General features: G+C 58.2%; 2 protein-coding genes and 1 long non-coding RNA gene across 9 annotated transcripts in view; 2 read left to right on the top strand and 1 right to left on the bottom strand.

Moving 5' to 3' along the window:
• LOC122458387 overlaps positions 1–6,250 on the top strand; it is a 493,263-nt gene extending 487,013 nt beyond the window's left edge. The window contains exon 6 of the long non-coding RNA XR_006278418.1: positions 6,181–6,250. This is a non-coding gene — a long non-coding RNA (uncharacterized LOC122458387). The remainder of the gene's footprint in view (positions 1–6,180) is intronic.
• Positions 1,582–12,462, bottom strand: CCDC159 (coiled-coil domain containing 159). Its single transcript, XM_043506897.1, is given in 13 exon segments — positions 1,582–4,904; positions 5,182–5,315; positions 5,663–5,742; positions 6,458–6,564; positions 6,903–6,979; positions 7,573–7,610; positions 8,779–8,974; positions 9,782–9,863; positions 10,281–10,369; positions 10,963–10,996; positions 11,578–11,670; positions 12,315–12,413; positions 12,415–12,462. Coding segments are annotated over 12 exon segments (1,062 nt in total). The 3' UTR covers positions 1,582–4,904; positions 5,182–5,196.
• Positions 12,463–12,553: 91 nt separating this feature from the next.
• Positions 12,554–18,400, top strand: TMEM205 (transmembrane protein 205). Of its 7 annotated transcripts, none has more exons than XM_038379281.2 (4): positions 12,554–12,680; positions 14,139–14,257; positions 14,523–14,686; positions 16,726–18,400. In XM_038379281.2, exons 2-4 carry the CDS (start codon positions 14,158–14,160, stop codon positions 17,026–17,028), a joined length of 567 nt encoding a protein of 188 aa, XP_038235209.1. In that variant the 5' UTR covers positions 12,554–12,680; positions 14,139–14,157; the 3' UTR covers positions 17,029–18,400. The 7 variants fall into 7 exon arrangements, with proteins under 7 accessions (XP_038235209.1, XP_043362837.1, XP_038235207.1 ...); XM_043506902.1 differs by having other exon boundaries at positions 12,627–12,680; positions 14,060–14,257; XM_038379279.2 differs by lacking the exon at positions 12,554–12,680 and adding an exon at positions 13,467–13,603.
• Positions 18,401–19,800: the final 1,400 nt, after the last annotated feature.

Raw genomic sequence — 19,800 nt, 5'->3', positions numbered from 1 at the left:
AGAGGGTGTTTGTTGTTGCAGAGGGCTGGGTATGACCTCACCTAGCAGCTGGGACCCTGGACAATGGATTGGAGATTGGGGACCCCAGCAACTGGTGACTGGGAGGCCCACCCCATCTTGGGAGCCAGTCGGTTCTGGCCAGTGGGAGGACAATGGGCTGAAGAGAGAGGACCCAGGTGACCTGACCAGCCAGTTCCAGCCAGTGTGGGAACAAAGGACAGAAGAGAGAGGGGCCAGGTGACCTGTCTGCTTGGGACCGAAGACAAAGGAGGGAGGAGAGGCTGTAGGATGATGGGCTGGAAGGAGGGGGTGTCGGGACTGGGAGCAGAGGGCAGCCTGAGGCCACCCAGATGTGGGATTGACCTAGATGAACTGGGCTGAGGGTTGCTAGGTCCAGGGCCCTGAGAATCCCTGTGCTAGGTCCAGATGTTCAATAAACCCTCTGTTACTCTGGCTGAGGTTCACTGCAGGCTAGAGATCAGGGTGGCCTTGGTCCCTCTGGGGGTGGGGGCCCCAGGGGTCCAGAGCAAGAGGACGCCCTGAGTGGGAGAGACAGGCATGCAGGAAGCTCAGAGGAAAGGTCCCAGGTGGTGGCGGGGCCAGAGGACCGAACCCTAGGGAGAGAGTGCAACCCTCACCGGGGTGGGGGGGGGGCTGCCACATGGAAGGTCTTTCCCAGGGGCTGTAAGGAGCCCAGTGAGCACGGGGCCTGTGAGTCCATGACATGGCTTCTGTCTGAATCTTTTCCTTAAGCTAGGTCAAATAACTATCTGGTGGGTTTAGACCAGGGTTGGGCAAACTACGGCCCAAGGGCCACATCCGGCCCATCAGACCATTTAATCCGGCCCTCTGCTCCCGCCGGGGAGTGGGGTCAGGGGTTTGCCCTGTGCTGCATGGCTTCCAGGAGGTAGCTGGCATGACCCCCCTCCGGCTCCTACATAGTATGTGGAGGCGTGGCCAGGTGGTTCTCTGCGATGCCCTGTTCGCAGGCACCGCCCCTGCAGCTGCCTTTGGCCAAGGTTCCTGGCCAATGGGAGCTGCAGGGGTGGTGCCTGCAGACAGGACAGCGCGCAGATGCCTGGCCATGCCTTGGAGTCACAGTGGGGACTTGCTTCCAGGAGCTGCTTGCGGTAAGCGCCACCCAGACCCTGCAGCCCTGAGCCCACTCTGTGCCCCAATACCCTGCCACAGTCCTGATCCCCCTCCCACCCTCTGAACCCCAAACTCTTCATCCCCAGGCTCCCCCAAGTCCACCCTGCACCCTGAACCCTGAACTCCTCATTTCTGGCCCCACTCCAGAGCCTGCACCCCCAGCTGGAGCCCTCACCCCCTCCCACACCCCTACCCCCGAGCATTCATGACCTGCCATACAATTTCCATATCCAGAGGTGGCCCTCAGGCCAAAAAGTTTGCCCACATCATGATGTAATGACTATACACATGGCTACGTGTGTATTGAATGGGGGGGGGGGCTGCTTCCACAGGGGCAGCGCATCCACGTGCATTTCAGGTGTCCCAATGTTGAAGGACCGGGCGCTGGAGCGTAACGCAGCAGGGTGCATGGACAGTCTGGAGGGACCTGTGCCCCGGGCCAGAGTGAACCTGGGGGGCAAACTAGCTCCATGGAGCTGGCTACAGATTCTCTCTGCTCTGATCCAAGCACTCACCGAGGGCATCTGGGGGGTACGAATTGTCAGCTGACAGAGGGGAAACACCGGGTTTGCAGTGCCAGCAGCTCATAGTTTGGGGTACAGGCAAGGCAAGCTGTGACTCACCCTGCACCCCTTGGGTAGCCCTGAAAGAGTCCCAGAGAATGCACGAAGCATGTGGGTCAGGGCAGCTTTCTCTCAGACAGGTGCAAGCTAATGGGGATCCTGGGGGGGGAGAACTGATTGGGAAAAGCAAAGGAGAATAGAAAAGGACAACGTGAATGCTCATGAGAAACAGTCCACTCCCTTCACACGTGCTTGTGCAAATCACAACAGATACTAGTCCCAAGTGCTTGTGCAAAACAGTCTGCTCCATTCCCAAGTGTAAAACACAAGGGCGTCCATTCCCATGCACCTATGCAAGATGCTGCAGATTCCATTTCTGCTCACTGGTGAAAAACAGGGCACTTTCCGTTCACAAGTGCTCGTGCAAAACGCAGCACGGTCCAGGACGGCTTCCGGTGGAACACCTGCTGCTTCTTGGATGCATCCAAGAAGCTGGAAGGCCCAACTCTGTGCTCTATGGATCCCGTGTCCCCCGGTTCAGCGCTAAATCCTCCACTGCATGAAGGGAATGCAGAGGCTAACCCGCCCCCACGCTGCCTACAGCTGCCCCATGGAGGAGCAAATACCTGGGAAATTCCCTGACCCCCAGCACTGCTGAGAGGGATCTACAGCCCTAGAGAGGTTGAGCAACTCCTCTCTCTCCCTCCAGCAGGTCCAGGCTGGCAGGGGCAGCTCCTAGCCACAGACTGGCCTGGCCCTAGTGGGACCCCCAACTCGGAGGGAAATGGAAGTTCCTAGTCCATGGCTTCTTGGCCTGAGCATGCTTGCAAGTGCAGCAGGGTGGCCTTGGGCCTAAGGCGCTGGGCCAGAATGCCTGGGTCCAATTCCCAACTTTGCCACAGACTGCCTGGGTGACCGTGGGCAAGTCACTTCCTCTCTCTGGGCCACCGTTTCTCCATATTTACAATGGGGCTAATGATCCCTGCTGTGTCTCCTTTGATTGTGAGCTCCTTGGAGCCTGTGTGCAGCACCTGGCATGGGTGGAGGGGCCCTGATCTCAGCCTGGGGGCAGGGACAGTCTCTCATTGTGTGTCTGTGCAACACTCGGCACAATGGGGCTCTGATCTCAGCAGGGGCAGGAACTGGCACAACGGGGCCTTGATCTCAGCTGGGGCCTCTAATATAAAAATACTAATTAGCAAGATGCTAGTTTGGATCTAGGAACGCAGCACAAAAGGGAAGTGTGAGAAGCAATAAACCCCGCCCCGAAAGGGTAAAGCCCCAGCCAGGAGTCAGTAGAGCAGAAAAGGCCCCAGTGAAGCAGCTGTAACATCTCAAATGTCAAAAAGATACCCAGGATCGCGGGATCGTTTCGGGAAGCAGATTCCGGTCAATAACTCCTGGGGGGTGATGGGAGGAGAGTCATCGCAGGACACGGGACGGAAATGGAGGACTGAGGAGATGAGCGATCGCTATCAAATAACCAGAGACTAGCCAAGAGGATTGCAAGGCAGCATGGCGAAATCTGTCTGCAGCTGGGGCTGGGAATGGGTCACACACTGGAGTGGAAGCCGTTCAGCACCACTGGGAAATAGAGACCTCTCATTTCGGGAGCCAGGCAGGCTTTGAACACGGATGGAGTCGTTGCACTTGGAAGCAATTGGGCCCTCAGGCGAGCCAGTTCCCAGGAAGCTGTGCCCGGTTCTGGGGTGCGCGCTTCCAAAAAGGCCACTGAGCCGGCTCCAGACAGGAGCTACGGGAATGAGTCGCTCCCTTAGAGAGACTCAAGAAGCAGAGCCAAGAGAAGGTTAATCGGTGACTCGATCCTGGCTCCGGAGAGCTGCGTGGGGAGGAGATTTCTGAGCCTCGCGGGCCCTGGGATCCAGCAGAAAAGGGTCCAGCGAGATTCAGCGGCTGGGAGCCAGAACGAGACACATTCAGACTACAAATAAGGTTCCCGGTTTTAGAGAGGGTGGGGAAGGAACCATCAGAGCAACTCACCCAGGGTGGATTCTCACAACTCAGAATCTTTCCCTCTAGATCAGCTGAACTTTCTAAAAGACCCTCCAACTCGGAGCTGGCTCCAGGAACCGGTGGGCACAATTCTCCGGCCTGGGATCCACAGGGCAGGGCAGGGGTGAAGGTGAGAGGGGCTGGAACGGGTACAGTAGGAACCCTCAGGACCCTCCTTCCCAGCCTGGAGCTGGCTTGCCCGCCACCCCCACGTCTCACCGTCTCCCCTCACTCCCCCTCCTATCCTCCCAGCCCTGTATTTGCAGGGTGTCCGTTCCCCCCACCCAGGAGGTCAGACAGGATCTGATGGACCCGTCTCGCCTTCAGCTCTGTTAATTCGCGGCAGAAGGGCATCCCCGTCCGCGAAGGTGCCCAGTACCAGCTGCTGTAGGAGAAGGCGCAAGAAACCTCGCAGTCAGTGCTGGCCCCGTTACCCCGGGATGGCACTAGGGGGCGCTGTGCTGCAGGGAGTGGGGTGGAGGCCCAGTAGGGGGTGCTGTCCCCTCACAGTCAGCGCTGGCCCCTAGTGGCTACCAGGAGACCCCGCAGGGCTAGGAGGGGCATCGGATGCAGTGGCTTTCACACCCTCCTCTCTCCCAGCGCGGCTGCAACCCTCACATCTGAATCCTTTGGTCAGGAAACGGCAGCTGCCGAGAGCCACAAAGTCTCCACACCCAGTTCATGGCGCTGGACGCTCCTTCCAGATGGGGGGGTGGTGTGGGGGGAGGGGTTTCTTCACACAGAGCAAACTGCCCGGCCAGGACGCCTGGGTTCTCTCCCTGGCTCCGAAAGGGAAGTGGGGTCTGGTGATTAGAGCAGGAAGGCCTGGGAATGATGACTCTTGTGTTCTCAGCTCCCTGAGAGGAGTGGGATCTAGTGGTTAGAGCAGGTGGGGCTGGGAGCCAGGACCCTGGGCTCTGCCCCCAGGGCTGCTAGAGAAGAGGAAGGCATTCCACCTCCGCAGGGCATCACACAGGGAGGCCGTGAACGGTCCACGCTAGGGACAGGGGATCCATTGTCTGGCCAGGCAACCCTCCCCGCTGGGTTGGGCCCCCGAGTTCCTCCGATCTGGCCTTAAGGAGTCTGGCAGACCCAGTCTCTCCCAAGCAGCTGTTTAATTCGGTCTCATCCATAGGCCAGGCCCCTGGCCGGTCACAGGCACTCTCTGCTCTCAGCCTGGGGGAAAGAGAGGAGGGCAAATTAGCACGCTGTCCCGGGGCACCGCTGTCCCTCAGCTGCAGAGACCCAGGGGAGGGGGCCTCAGCCTTGGAAGGGGATGGCCGGACGCCTGGGTTCTCAGCCACGGTGTGCTGCCCAGGGCCTCATCCCACGTGGGGGGTTTCAGGCACAAGTCCCTAAGTAGGCGCATTTCCGTGAGGAGTTTGCCCCGGCTGGCCCAGCAGAGGCCAGGACCTGCAGCAGGGCCAGGGAGGGTGGGGGGGAGGGGTCTTACCATCACAGCCCCCCCCTAGGGGCAGGGGCCCTCGCAGGAGCTGCTCTCCTCCTGGTAGAGGCACAGGGCCGGCTCTGCGGCAGGGGCCGGCGGGCTGGCCGAGATGGACGTGCGGTGCCGACGGCTCCGACGGCCTGGCAGGGCAAGAGGGGCAAGGGCTGCTCAGTCGGGAGGTGGGGGGGCACTCTGCCCAAGGGAGCTTCAACACAGAGGGGCCAGATCCCCAGCTGCTGAGAACTGACCCCACTCGAGTCCAGTGGAGCCATGCAGATTTGCCCCAGCCCCCCCACATCCACCCCCTGAAGCCCCCTACTGACACCCCCAGCCCCCCATAGTTCACACCCAGCCCCCCACCCCTCTCCCTTTTCACCTGTGCCCTCACACCCAGCCCCTTCCACCTCCCTGCCTCCGATCCCACACCCAGCCCCCCTGGCTCCCACCTCACACCCAGCCCTGTTCTCAGCCCCCCCGCCCCACTTACCTGTGACCCTCACCACTGCCTGGCCGTCGCCCCAGAGGCTGCAGCTGGCCATGGAGTTCTGCAGGGTGTTGACGGCTGACCTGCACGGAGAGACCCCATTAACGGATCCCCCCACTAGGCGGGGGGTGCTGAGGTGATGGTGCAGACAGACTTCAGGGCTGGGGATACCCCAGTTACGCAGGGACCCCTGAGCCAAGACCATCCTGGGTTTCTCTTCAGCTCCTTCTTGTGACTGATGTGTGTAAGAACATAACAACCTACTACTGCTGCCCACTCAGAGTTGCTCCTTTAGCTCTGGCCTATAGCCCCCAGGGCCCAGGGTTCAAATCTGGATGCAGGCAGGGTGGTGGCATATTCACTCCCAAGCACGTGTCACTGGGAGTGAGTTTTGCTGCCCTTGTACTGGGGGGAGGCGGTAATGGGAGAGTTGGAAGCAACTGGCAGAAGGGGGTCAGCACTGGACAAAGGGAGGTGATGCAGAGAGCACTAGGGGGTGCTGTGGGGCAGGGGCTCAGTAGGGGGCGCTCTCCCCTTGCACTCAGTGCTGACCCCAGAGCCCCAGCGTGGCACTAGGGGGAGCTGTGCTGCAAGAAACGGGGCAGGAGCTCAGTAGGGGGCACTCTCCCTAGGCAATTAGGGCTGCCCCCTAGTGGCTGCAATGAGAGCCCAGAGAGGTGGGGTGGGGGTCCACAGGACAGATGGGGGGCTCCAGTACAGCTCAGCATGGAGAGGGGCTGGGGGACGGGAGCTGGGCGGCCCCTTCCCCAGCAGCAAGCTCCAGCCTGGCCATCCTACCATATATCATTCAGCTCCTCTTTGACCGGCCTGCTATCTCTGCCTCTGCCCACGGACTCCAGGGCCACCTCTGCGCCCGGCCCTTTGCCCTTCAGCTGCGACAGGATCTGGGGAGAGAGGGGGGCTGTTCTAGCAAACTGGGGTTCCACGCGACCGAACCGTTGGGGTGCAGAGATCTGCTATTCGGCTTGGGGGGCTCAGCAGGAGGCGCTCTCCCCTCACAGCTAGTGCTGACCCCCAATGCCCCAGTGCAGCGCTAGGGGGAGCTGTCCTGCAGGGAATGTGGCGGGGCTCAATAGGGGGTGCCCTCCCCTGGCAACAGTGTGTGCCTGGGTGGAGAGAATGATGTGATGCAAAGTGCCTGATTTGTGAATGGACTGCAAAGGGGGAGGAGCATCATGTAGCCCCACCCCCTTTCCTCTTCCTCCCTTCCCCCACATCTCACCTTCCTGCATTTCACTTGATTCTCGTGCATTTTCTTTATGCTGATGAGGTTCTTGGTTATATCGTCCTCCTGATCCTCTGCGGAAGAGAAAAAACAGAGCCCCCAGTTCAGGGTTCCCCGCACCCCACTCAGACCCTCCCAGAACAGGCTCCACAGCCAACCAAATGCCCCTAGTGGCGCATCTGGCTTGGTGCCTCTAGGCCTCAGTTTTCCCACCTGGAAAATGGGGCTGAAGACGCAGACCTGCCTCCCAGCAGGGCTACAAGGCAGAGAGGACAGGCGACCCCATGGGTAAGGCATTGGGCCTGAGAGGCAGAGATCTGGGGTTTGACTCCTTGGGAGAGTGTGGTGTAATAGTTAGATTAAGGGGGTGGGGGGTTGGACAAGAAGCCAGGACTCCTGGGTTCTATCCCCAGCTCTGTCACAGACTCATGGCCTGAACTTTGTGCCAGTCCCTTCCCTGCGCTCCGTGCCTCAGTTTCCCCACCGGACAAACAGACCAACACTGACCCATCTGGGAGATCCAGGGCTGGAGGGTGCTATTGAGAGCGTATTGTGCCATGCACCCACCGGGGGGATTTTTACCCATAGACACCTGAGGGCTGGGGGCAAAGAAAGGGATATTCTGCCGGGTACCTACTCAATTTCTGATGGATCCTCCTCATCTCACCTTGCACTGACTCCAGCTCCTCCCAGAGGAATTTCTTGCTAAAGGAAGAGTAAAGTCGACTGAAAGCCACAGGCTCCTGGCACCATTGCCCCAGGTCAGGCTGGGGAAACCCGCAGAGCGGGGGACTCCCACCAGCACGGGGGCTTGGAGAAGCTGCATGGTCTGGGTACCTCATTGGGTGATATCCTGGGCCCAGGGCAGTCAATCCGGGGGAGGAGCTACTGAGGAGGGAGGGGCTACCTGAGGGAGGAGCTATTGAAGAGGGAGGGGCTACCATTGAAAATGTTCTTGGGGGAGATTTTTAAAGGCCACATTTAGGCCTTTAAATTAGGTGCCAGATTTCACCCCTTTCTGCTCTGAAATCATCACCACAGTTTGCGGCTGGAAGCTCCGTGATGCTCAAGGTGGTAACATCACAGGGGGGCAAGCGGGATCCAGCGACTTGGGACCCAGCCTGAGACTCTGGATACCTGGGTTCTATTCCCAGCCTTGCAGCTGGGACCCCTCCGTGCCTCAGTTTTCCCTCCCAGCTTTTGTCTAGTTAGTTTTGGGGCAATGACTGTCTCTCACCATGTGTCTGTGCCACACCTGGCCCAACAGGGGCAATTACCGTGCAAGCAGCACTCCTGTCCCGTGCACAGGTGATGGGTGCACGGGGCTGCTGGTCGAGGGGGCAGGTGCTGGCGGTTCAGGCCCTGGACTAGGACTCGGGGGATCCAGGTTCAACTCCCAGCTCTGCCACTGACTCCCTGTGTGACCTGGGGCGAGTCACTGTCCCACCCCATGCCTCAGTTTCCCCATCTCTCCAATGGGGATAACGATCTTTCCTTTAAAGAAAAGGAGTACTTGTGGCACCTTAGAGACTAACAAATTTATTAGAGCATAAGCTTTCGTGAGCTACAGCTTTCGTGAGCTACAGCTCACTTCATCGAAAGCTTATGCTCTAATAAATTTGTTAGTCTCTAAGGTGCCACAAGTGCTCCTTTTCTTTTTGCGAATACAGATTAACACGGCTGCTACTATGAAACCGATCTTTCCTTTGTCTGTCTAGAGGGTAAACTCTTCAGTGCAGGGCCTGTCTCTTGCTCTATGACTGTGCAGGGCCCTGATCCAGCCAGGGGAGGGGTATGGGGCTAGCGGGATCCGGGGGCAGCAGATCTGGGAGCCCCCCTTACTGTGGAATCAGCCCCCCATGCCTGGTCTAACCTCTCCAGGATCTCCAAGGACAGGTTCTCCAGCGAGTCCCCCCTCTGGATCATGCGGTGGTCGGGGCGCTCCAGTAGAGACTCCTGCAGCCCTTCCACCTCCTTGGCCATGGCAGCCCAGACATCCAGGATCTTCCCATCCACCAGTTGCTCGAACATCTCCCCCTGGGCCAGGCCGCAGGCTCGGCTCAACTCCTCTGTGCAGAGCAGGGGGCAGGCAGAGGGGGGCGCTTTACACCTACTCAAACATTGCCATGTGGATTCAAGAGGAGGACTTACTGATGGGGGAGGAGCTATAGAGGAAGGAGGGGCTCTTCCTGAGGGAGGGGCTATTTGGGGAGGGGCTAAAGAGAAGGGAGGGGCCATTTGAGCAGGCGCTAAAGCGGGGGAGAGGCTATTGGGGAGGAGCTGGAGAGGAGGGAGGAGCTAGAGGGGCTATTTGGAGAGGAGCTAAAGAGGAGGGAGGGGCTACTGGGGAGGAGTTACAGAAAATGTTCTAGCTGGAAGTTTTAAAGGGGAATTAGGAGCCCAGCGGCCCTTGGTGCCTTTGACAATCCCAGCCCTTTGGGGGAAATGATGGAAGCTGGGCTGGTGGTTCAAGCCCCAAGCTGGGACTCGGAAGATGCAGGTTCAACTCCCAGCTCTGCCACTGACTCCCTCTGTGACCTTGGGTGAGTCACTGGCCCTCCCTGTGCCTCAGTTTCCCCATTTTTACAATGGGGATAACAATCTTTCCTTTCTCTCTGTCGATGGTGAAATGTTCAGGGCAGGACCTGTCACTTGCTCTATGACTGGACAGGGCTCTGCTCTTGGCCGGAGGGATGGGGGGCAGGGAACTGTGTAGCGCCAGGCACAATGGAGGCCCCGATCTCAGTCCCGGGGGGTGTCTATACAGCGCCCAGCACAATGGGGGCGCCATAATCCAATTACTGGAGATAATCCCCTGGTCTGCAGAGCCCTCTGCTGGGAGAGCCGAACCCGACGGGGACTGAATGGCGTCTCACCTTCCAGTTGCTGGATCTTTCGCTGCTGCAGGCTGCTCTCCTGCTCCAGCAGGGAGACCGAGTGGCTCAGGGCTTCGAAGGCCTGTCACAGAGACACACAACACAGGGGGTTCATGGACCGAGCCCCGACACCCAGCCCTGCTGCCTCTGGTTATTTCCCAGGCCCTCTGAGTGTATAGGGAAAAGGAGAGTGGGGTTTAGCGCATGGGGCAGCAGACTGGGTGACAGAACACCATGGTTCTAGTCCCAGCTCTGGACTGAACTTGCTGGGTGGCTTTGGGCAAATCACTTTGCTGCTATGTGCCTCAGTTTCCCTTCCCACCTTTTGTATGTTTACATTGTAAGCTGGAGCAGGGACTGGCTCTCATTAGGGGTCTGGGCAGCACCTGGCCCAATGGGGCCTGATCCTGGTTGGGGTCTGTGCAGCGCTTAGCCCAATGGGGAACCCTAGGCACTACCGTAATGCACATAACAAATCCCCTCTCCCTGCTGTGGTTACCTTTGCCTGGGCATGGAGTTGGCTTTTGATGATCTCCAGCTCGTTTTTCAGGATCTTCTGGGAATCTGGGAGCATCGCCTGGATCATCCCTGCCACAGAGGAAAGGCGGCTGGGGGTAAGTGGGGAGCCAGAGCCGGCATGGGGATGGAACCCGAGGAAGGACTTAAAAACATGCCGAGCCTGCTTCTCTGTGCCACCGTGGCTCTGCACTGGCATAGGGGGCAGATTGGGCCATGGCCGGGGTACACTGCACTGTGGTTGTTCTCTGCTCCCCAAGGGACTATCAATGGGGCCAAGCATGAGTTAGAGCAGCCCTAAGGCTGTTCTCCCTAACACCAGTGTCTTGACAAGGTCTCCCCTCAATCCACAGCATGCCCTCCTCCCCACCCGGCTTGGGACCCCTCAGCCTGACCCCAGGCAGGGACTAACCCAAAGCCAGCTCATCTGCCCCCTAATGGGGTCCACCCTGGCTCCTCCCACCCACCCCCCACTCCCCAATCAGGGCCAGGGAGCCAGGCTCCCTCCCCAGAGGGAATCCCACCCCACTGCCTGCTGAGGAGAGTGTGTGTCTTGGCTGGCCACGCCCATTCGCTACCCTCCAGGTCTAGTGACCCCGGTCCCCAAAAAGGATCAGCCAAGTCTGCCTCCCCGCCCCCATCACGGAAATGGGATGGTCTCTCACCATTTGTCTTGAAGGCCTCTGTCTCCAGCTGGGTCTGCAGGGAGGGGATCAGAGGGGGCCGTCAGCCTGTACCCACAGCACCGCTCTCCCTGTTAGCCCCTGCAAGCTCGGGGGGCGGGGATGATTGTCAAGGGGTCTGAGTGATGGACTCAGCCCATGGGGAGAAGGCTGGGAGTGGGGAGGGTGAATCTTGTGCCCTTTGCGGGGGACAGGAACCCCATTGTCATTGATGCCCAAGCCCCCTTATAGCAGCTCTGGGAACACAAAGGGGGTGGGAAGAGCCCCCCTGGACTATCACTCTGGGCAAGGGGCCTCCCGGCTGGTGTGAAAGCAGAGTAAGGGGGCAGGATTGGGGGCACACCCAGAGCTTGGCCATTTCCCTGCTTCCTGAGCAGGGCATGAATTAGAGCAGCCTCGAGGCTGCTCTTGATGTCACTGGAGACAGGAAGAAGAGCAGCGCAAAGAGGGTTTAGAGCCATCACCCCCTATCTGAGCCCCAAACTAGGGAGTGGGGTGATGGGGAGCCAGGCAGACTCAGAACCCTAGCACGATGGGGGCTTTCCAGCAGCAAGGACCAGGATTCTCTTTTGTCCCCAGCAGTGCGGAGTCACTTACCAGCCCTGCATTGCTGCTGGCCCTGGATAAGTAGCCGCTGGGTGCATTACCCCTGTTCTGGTCCTCCTTGGAGACTGTGATCAAAGTGGTCTCCTGGAAACAAAGGGGGAGAGTTCAGCTACCCACATACCCCCGTCTGTCCCTTCCCCAGGAAAGGGGGAGTATCGGCTCAGTTCGGCAGTGGAAAGGGGATACTGCATTGCAAAATCAACACACCATTATATACAGGGAAGCTCAATTCACCTGCAAAGGGCCTAGACTGGAATAGCAGGGGGCTGCGGGTCAGGAATGAGGGGTACTGGCAGAGCTGGTGGGCAGGATACCAGGGTCGATGCACCCCTCATGGGCGGGATACCAGGGTCGATGCGCCCCTGGTGGGTGGGATATCAGGGTCGATGGGCCACCGGTGGGTGGGATACCAGAGTCAGTGGGTCCCTGGTCTGACCTGGGGCTAGGAGGCAGGATACCAGGGTCGATGGGCCCCCAGGGGGTGGGACACTAGGGTCGATGGGCCCCCGGTGGGCAGGATACCAGGGTTGATGGGCTCCCAGGGGGTGGGATACCAGGGTCGATGGGCCCCTGCTCCGCTTCAGTGCAGTGATCCCTGTTCCCCCCGGATCTGGGCAGGGGTGGGACGCCCAGGGGGTCTGAGCCCCGGGTCTGTGCGAGGGCAGGCGGTGCCCACCTAGGGCCAGGGTGATGAGCTGGGCCAGGGCTCAGCCCGGCTGCCCTGGTACCTTGGTGGTCAGGACCTGCCCCTTGAGCGCATCCATCGCCCCCGGGTCTCTGCCCCGCTGCCAGGGGCCCACGTGGACCCCAAAACGCGGGGGGGAGGGGAACAAGGGGGGGCGGGGTTTGACCCATCCAGGCCGCCACACCCCCCATGTAACAAAAACAATCACAAAGGTGGAGGGGCGTGGCTTTCTAGCCCCACCCCCCCTGCATGATCTCATGGTCCCCCTCAGTCCCTATTGGCCCGGAGCTCCCCTTGCGAGCTGATTGGGCAGGACCCAGGAAGGGGGGTGGAGCTTTGAGGGCCAGGGGGCGTGACCAGAGCGACCCTCCAGCTGAGCCCGGGCCGGAGCAGCCGGCGGGAGGGGCAGGTAGGGTCCCGACACCGATTTGTGCAGGGGCCCTGGGGGGCAGGAGCAAGTGTGGGGCCGGGAGCGGGGCAGGAGCACTCGTGGGGGCAGAAGTAGGGCCAGGAGCACGCGTGGGGGCAGGGAGCGTGGGGGCAGGAGCACGCGTGGGGCAGGGAGCGGGGCCAGGAGCACGTGTGGGTCCGGGAGCGGGGCCAGGAGCACGCGTGGGGGCAGAAGTAGGGCCAGGAGCACGCGTGGGGCAGGGAGCGTGGGGGCAGGAGCACGCGTGGGGCAGGGAGCGTGGGGGCAGGAGCGGGGCCGGGAGCACGTGTGGGGCCGGGAGCGTGGGGGCAGGAGTAGGGCCAGGAGCACGTGTGGGGCCGGGGGAGCAGCCACGCAGTGGGGGGCTCCCGTAGGTCCCCGGGTTGGTTCTTGTGTTTCGTGGGGCCCTGAGGCTGGGCAGGGACTTTGTGTCCGTCCCCCCCGCGGCGATCATGTGCAAGGCTGGGGACCTCCCGGTGCTCGGCCCCACGCTCCCGGGCGCTGCTCCCAGCCCTGGACGGGGGCCAGGACTCCTGGGTTCCCTGCCTAGCTGTGTGACCTGCGCCCTGGAATCAGTGGCAGAGGCAGAAAGAGAACCCAGGCGTCCTGAGGCCCTCCCCCGATGGGTCTCCCTAGATTTGTCTGTCCTGCTTCCCCCACCCCCCGACGATTCTAAGAGGCAGGGTCGGGCCGAGTTTCTCTGTCTGGGCCATTGCCTGTGGGAGCCATGATCCTACCCCATGCTTCTGCCCATCCCCCTACAGCCCTTCCCGCCCCCCTTATCTCGTCTTGCCACTTGCCAGCCCCGGTGCTCTCCTGTACCAGTGCTGACGGAGCCTGGCCTCCCTGCTGTTCTAACCCCCGACTGCTCGGCCATCTTCACCACCTCTTGGGTTGGTTTTGTAAGTTGCTTAATTGCTCTGTGCCTCAGTTTCCCAACCTTTAAATTGGGTGTGATGACCTTGTTGGGAGGGGAGTGTGGTCTAGCAGCGGGTGCCCGGCACTGGGTTTCAGAGCACCTAGGTTCTGTTCTCCCAGCAGACCAGTGGCAGAGCTGGGAACCTGGTGAGTCGCTTCCCTGCTCTTTGCCTCGGTTTCCCCATGTGGGGGATATGGGGATAATTGTGACCTCCTTCGTAAAGTGCTTTGAGATCTCTGGCTGGGAAGAACTCTGGATTGTTTTATTATTTGTCTATTTAGACTGAGCTCTCAGGAGAAGGAACCATCTCTCGCTGTGTCTGCGCAGCGTCCGGCACAACGGGGCCCTGATCTCAGCCAGGATCAGCCCCTGGGGCCTTGATCTCGGCCCGGGGCCTGCCCAGGGTACCTCACTGATACATGGTCTCGTTACTCCACAGTGACCCAGTGAGCGCTGGGAGCAGACGTCCCTGCTCCCCAGAACTCACTGTGGGTTCTCTCCCACCTCTCTGCCTCCAGGTCTGTAAACGCAACTGAGATGTCGATGGAAGGGGAGCCCAGCAGCCTGGCCAAAGTCGCCCAGCTCTTCATCCTGTCTCTGGCCTGGGGGATGCAGATATGGGTCACCTTCATCTCAGGTGGGGCGTGTTGCCTGGGTCTCTGGGAAGAGTCCCCCCGGCTCTCAGAGCTGGGAATAGAACCCAGGAGTCTGACACCCAGCCCCTCTCCTCCCCTCCCGTAACCATTAGACCATACTCCCTTCTTAGAACCAGGAGTTCTGGCTCCCTGCTCTAACCACTAGACCCCACTCCCCTCCCAGAGCTGGGGTAGAATCCAGGAGTCCTGGCTTCCAGCCCCGTGGCCCTAATGCTGTCTGCTTGCCTTGATTTCCTCCTCTCTCAGGGTTTGTGCTTATTCGGAGCGTGAGCCGACACACCTTCGGCCTGGTCCAGAGCAAGCTCTTCCCCTTCTACTTCTATGCCCTGGTGGCCTGCGCCTTCCTCAACCTGTCCATCTTTGCCTACTACCACCCCCGAGAGTTGCTGAGCACCGTGGAGACCCTGCAGGTACCATCGAGGGGCCAGGCACAGCCCCGGCCCCTCATGAGCTGGCCATCCGGGGTGGCTGGGTCACGCCCCTTCACGTCAGCTCCCTGCCATCGGTGACTTCCTGAGAATGGGGAAAGCGGTTAAAGTGCAGGACGCCTGGGTTCTGGGAGGGGACTGGGGTCTAGTAGGATAGAATAGAATGTCTGGGTTCCGTACCCCCCTCTGGGAGGGGAGTGGGGTCTAGTGGGTTGGTGGGGGAGGGTGTTGGGAGCCAGGACGCTTTGCATCTATCCCCTTTTGGAGGGGAGTGAGGTCGAGTGGTTAGAGCAGGAGGGGCTGGGTATCAGCACACCTGGATTCTAACCAAGCGTAACCAGCTTTGCCCGTTACTTTGGGGTATGCTCATTTATTAGGGTTACTCTTCACGGGGGAGGAGGGGTGTTCTGTACTTCTGACTGCTTGTGTTCTCATACAGAGCTCTGCTTCTCCCTGCTGCAAGTCCCCTCCCAGTGGAGCTATTCTGCAGGACCTTGATTACCCTGGGCTGGGTTCCTCCAGCCCCAGAATCTCTCTCTCTCTTGCACACGCACACGCACGCATCTGAGAGGACTGGGATAATCGGCACTCCCAAGCTTACCCCTTATATGTCCCTGGTCTCAGCAGGCTGGGTCGAACAGCACTTCCAAGCTGCCACCTTCGTATGCCCCAGGTTCAGCACGTCCCTATCCCCACTTTCATGTTACAATTGTTCTGGTAGTAACCCACTTGAGGAGCAAACCTCACAGGATTTTTGGGCGCTGCAGGGATCTCTAGCTTAGGTACAAGGACCATTGCTGCAAAGCGAATGAGGAAACCCAAAAATACCCATGGGGTGGGGGAGAGAGAGAGAGAGAGAGAAGCAACCAGCTTAATCATGAAAGTTAGTTATTGCCAGATAACCATAGGGAAGCCAAATGAACAAAGCAGTTATAATATTTAATCTAATTTAAACTTGATTATAAAAGTCAGGTTTAGAAAATTAGAACTGATCACACAAGCCAGGGTCAGAAGGCTACATCTAGAGAGAGTGAGAGAGAGAGCTGGGTTCTCACCACTCCATGAAGCTTGAATCGATGGGGGGGTCCCAGGTGGTGGTGGTAGCTGAGGGTCTGGAGTGCTGGAGACAGGCAGAGCCCCCAGCACGATCAGTCAGGAGAAGATGAAGTCCTAGTGGAACTGATTCAGATTTTGGATCCAGACACCAGAACACTGAGGCATCCAGAGCATGGGTTGGGGTTTTTGTAGAGAAACAGCAATGGTCCACGGGAAAACACTGGTATTCCCCCTTATTTATGCATAAACAAATCTAAAGTAGTTTTCTTCAGGCTAGACCATGGGAGCTGATCATGCCTGGCTTTGGGCCGTGTTCCTTGGAAGGAGTTCACAATGCAATTAGGGAGCTTCACTATTTTGGATACCAATCAATGATTTATCACTAGAATTGGTCTAATAACTACTGAGCTGGGGGTGTGCAGGCGTGGGTTCATTAACATCTGGAGCAGATGCTTCCCTGCTTTTCTGGTCCCAGAGTTCCCTGCGGTTCTTGCCTTGGAAGCTCCGTTCTCCATTCTGGATGCTCATGGAGATGCCTCCTTGTCCCATCCTCGATGCAAATGAGGCTAGGGGAGTTTCCTTAATCCCATCCCCCTTATCCCAGGGGTTTAGGGGTGTCTCCCACGGCCTTGTCATTGCTTTTTGTCAGTCTTTCTTCTGATTGGTTTTGGCTCAAGCAGAGGCTCGGGGGGGAAGGTCTTGATGAGTCAGACAGGCTGAGTCTTGCACCCTAGTTCCCCAAGAACACAGAGCTGCTAGGTAACACTGGCTCTGGGAGAGAAGTGGGGTCTAGTGGTTACAGCAGTGAGGGCTGGGTGTCAGGACGCCTGGGTTCTATCTCCAGCTTCATCCGTTCAGTCCAACGGACCCTCTTCTCCTCTCAGAGCTGGGGATAGGACCCAGGCGTCCTGACACCCAGTGTCCCATGCCACCATCCCAACCATCTCTCTCTTTCCCTCCCCCAGGGCTCTCTCTACTTCGTCTGCCTCCTCCTGGCCAGCGTTAACGCCCTGGCCTTGTCCCCGGCCACCACGGCGGCCATGTTCCGGTTGCAGGCCATCGAGCGGGAACACGGCCTGGGCGGGGAGGTGGGGCTGATGGCCAGGCGCGAGACATACCAGCAGCTGCGGGAGAGGGACCCCAAGTATCAGGCTGCGCGGCAGACATTCTTCAAGCGCCACGGGCTGTCGTCCCTCTGTAACCTCGCCTGTCTCGGCTGCAATGGAGTCAACCTGCTGTGCATGGCGCTGCACCTCAGCAGCCTGTAGGCAGGGGGCCCCGCATGCGGGGAGGGGGTGGCGGCATTGTTCTTCGGGGGGGCCCATCCACTGGGTGGGACTTGATTGAGCGAGGGGCTTGGAAGTCCATGCCCCTACCGGGGTCTGATTGGTGTCTCTTTCTAAGCCTGTATCCCACGCCTGGCACCAGCTGGAAGTTCAAGTGTTGGGCGGGGGGGCAGGGAACGCAACCGACTTGGTAACTCAGCAACGCTTCTCCCTGGATAGAAATCCCCTGCTCTGGGAGGGGAGCGGGGTCTAGTGGTTAGAGTGGGGGGAGGGGGTGCTAGGGAACAGGACTCTTGGGCTTTCTCCCCAGCTGTGGGAGGGGAGTGAGGTCTAGTGGGTGAGAGCAGTGGGGGGCTTGGAGCCAGCACTTCTGGGTTCTATCCCCAGCTGTGGGAGGGGAGTGAGATCTAGTGGGTTAAAGCAGGGGGGCAGAAAGTCAGGACTGCTTGTGTTTTCTCCACAGCTGTGGGAGTGGGGTGGGGCCTAGTACCCCAGAGCAGGGGGATAAACTAGATCTCTTTATTTTTTGTAAATTAAAATAAAAATCTCAGAGCCAGCTAACAAGCTGCCTCTGCTAACATGTGATATCGAACTAGCTGGGGCTGAAATTTGCCCTGTGCAATGAGGTCCCCCAGCCTCATTCACAGCGGGCCCTTTCAAAGGGCCCTGTGGGAGACGGATTCCCATTTCCCTTTGGAAACGGCCCCGCTGCCTCTTGGAGATCATTGTTATTAGCTCTATGGTGGTGACGGCAGCAGCTGAGTTGGGGCCCTGTGGCACTGCACCTAGGCAAGAGCTTAGTTAAAACAGGCAAAATATGGGAGGGGAAACTGAGGCACAGAGAGGGCATGTCACATGCCCAAGGTCACCCAGTTGGCAGTGGCAGAGCCGGGGAATAGAACCCAGGTTTTCTGAGTCACGGTCGACAAGGCAACGCTGCCCCTTACCAGAACCTCTGTGGTATTTAATGGCAATGCTTAGGCTGGCTCTATGGAGTACTCAACTCTGGTGTCCTCTTGTCCATTTCATGCTTCCTGTTCTGTTCTCACTGCCCTCTGTTTCCTTGCTGAGCCTTGGCTGGCAGAGAGTGAGAAGCACGTTCCACAGGCTCTTTGCCCTGCTTTTTACTCCAGTTTGTACTGATCAAAGGGGAAAAACTCTGAATGCAAGTCATCTTCCAGTGGGGTTCTTCGGGGGGGAAATAAATTGCTCTTTTGTGTCTGCACAGCAGCAAACAGGTTATAGTCTGACTACGGCTCCCAGATGCTCGTGCAATAGAAATAAAGAATCATATTCTCTGAGCTGCTTTTCTGTTCTAAAGTTTTCTGTTAATAAAGGACATACTTACAAACTCGCAGAAAGAAGTAGTGTCAAGATTTCTATTTTGTGACCTGGGCTAGAACTTTTCCACCGCTGCTCGGGGAATTTGGCTTTTCCCCTTTCGGAGGAGGGGGAGGAATTAAACCGGAGAAAATAATTTATTTTTCATTGGATTTTTCTACAATCTTTTTTTCATTGGTGGAAAACTAATTGTTTTTTAAAATGGTGCGGGTTTTGTTTTTTTTTAAACACCAAAAGTCTTCCCCCAAAGCACTGGCAGTTTGTGGAATTTGTTTCAACAAACTGCCTGCAAAATTTTGCTGGGAATGAACATTTGTGTGTTGACAAAACTAGCCATTTTTTGTCAGGGAGGGAGAGGGAGAAAGCTATGAACAAAATCCTCAGCCTGTCCTACATTGCGCTCTGTCCAAGTCCACTTAGATTACGAGCTCTGTGGTGGAGGGACCATCTCTTTTTACGGGGTATGCACGCTGCCTGGCACAATGGGGGCCCTGGGCCAAGAGTGCATTGCCATAATACAAATGTTAAAAATCCAGGCTTGGACGGTGGATCCTGAACCCTTCGAAAGCTGAACCAGGGTTCTTTGAACCTCCCAGCTTCCTGAGAGCAGCCTTGCAAACTGTTAATGTGCCTTCCCTGAACTGCAGCTGCCTCTGGGGGGGCAGCATGTCACGGCAGCACACGGCAACGCGCCAGAACCTTGGTGTGTGGGATTGAGGTAGGTAAGATGGAACTTGAACTGGAATTTGGGGTGGACATCATAGTTAAAATGTTCTGGGGTCTTTAATGGTACCCCCCCAATTGGTGTGGTTCTGTGGGAAGAATGTCTCCTATTCCCCACCACTTCTACAGGCCAGACAATGGGCCACCTTGGCACCTGCTAAGGGCAAGGGCTGTGCTCATTTGGCCACAAGGTGGCGAGGGTTGTCTGAGCATTACCCAGCCTGCTGGGGATCTTCAAGAATTGAACATCTGAAGGTGTGGGGCACTCGCGTTCGACTCTGCTGTTAATAGAATCATAGAATATCAGGGTTGGAAGGGACCTCAGGAGATCATCTAGTCCAACCCCCTGCTCAAAGCAGGCACAATCGCCAATTTTTGCCCCAGATCCCTAAATGGCCCCCTCAAGGATTGAACTCACAACCCTGGGTTTTGCAGGCCAATGCTCAAAGCACTGAGCTATCCCTCCCCCCAACTAGCACGGTCCCACAGCTTGTTCTCCCCTGCCCCGACACCTCAACGTGCAGCGCCCCCTGGTGCCTCTGAGAAAGGTTTTGGTTGCGGCAGCCTGGAGAAACGTGGGCTCCAATTGGATCGCTTACGGGGGCAAGACCCAGGCCTGGCTGATCACAGTGGTTCCTGCTGGCGTTATATGTGATCATCTAGGGTTGGCCAATGCTTAAAAGCTTATAC

This window comes from Dermochelys coriacea, chromosome 20 (genome assembly GCF_009764565.3).
Source record: "Dermochelys coriacea isolate rDerCor1 chromosome 20, rDerCor1.pri.v4, whole genome shotgun sequence".
Lineage (NCBI taxonomy): Eukaryota > Metazoa > Chordata > Testudines > Dermochelyidae > Dermochelys > Dermochelys coriacea.
Note: the sequence above shows the minus strand (reverse complement) of the source record. Positions and strands in the feature narration are given on the sequence as shown.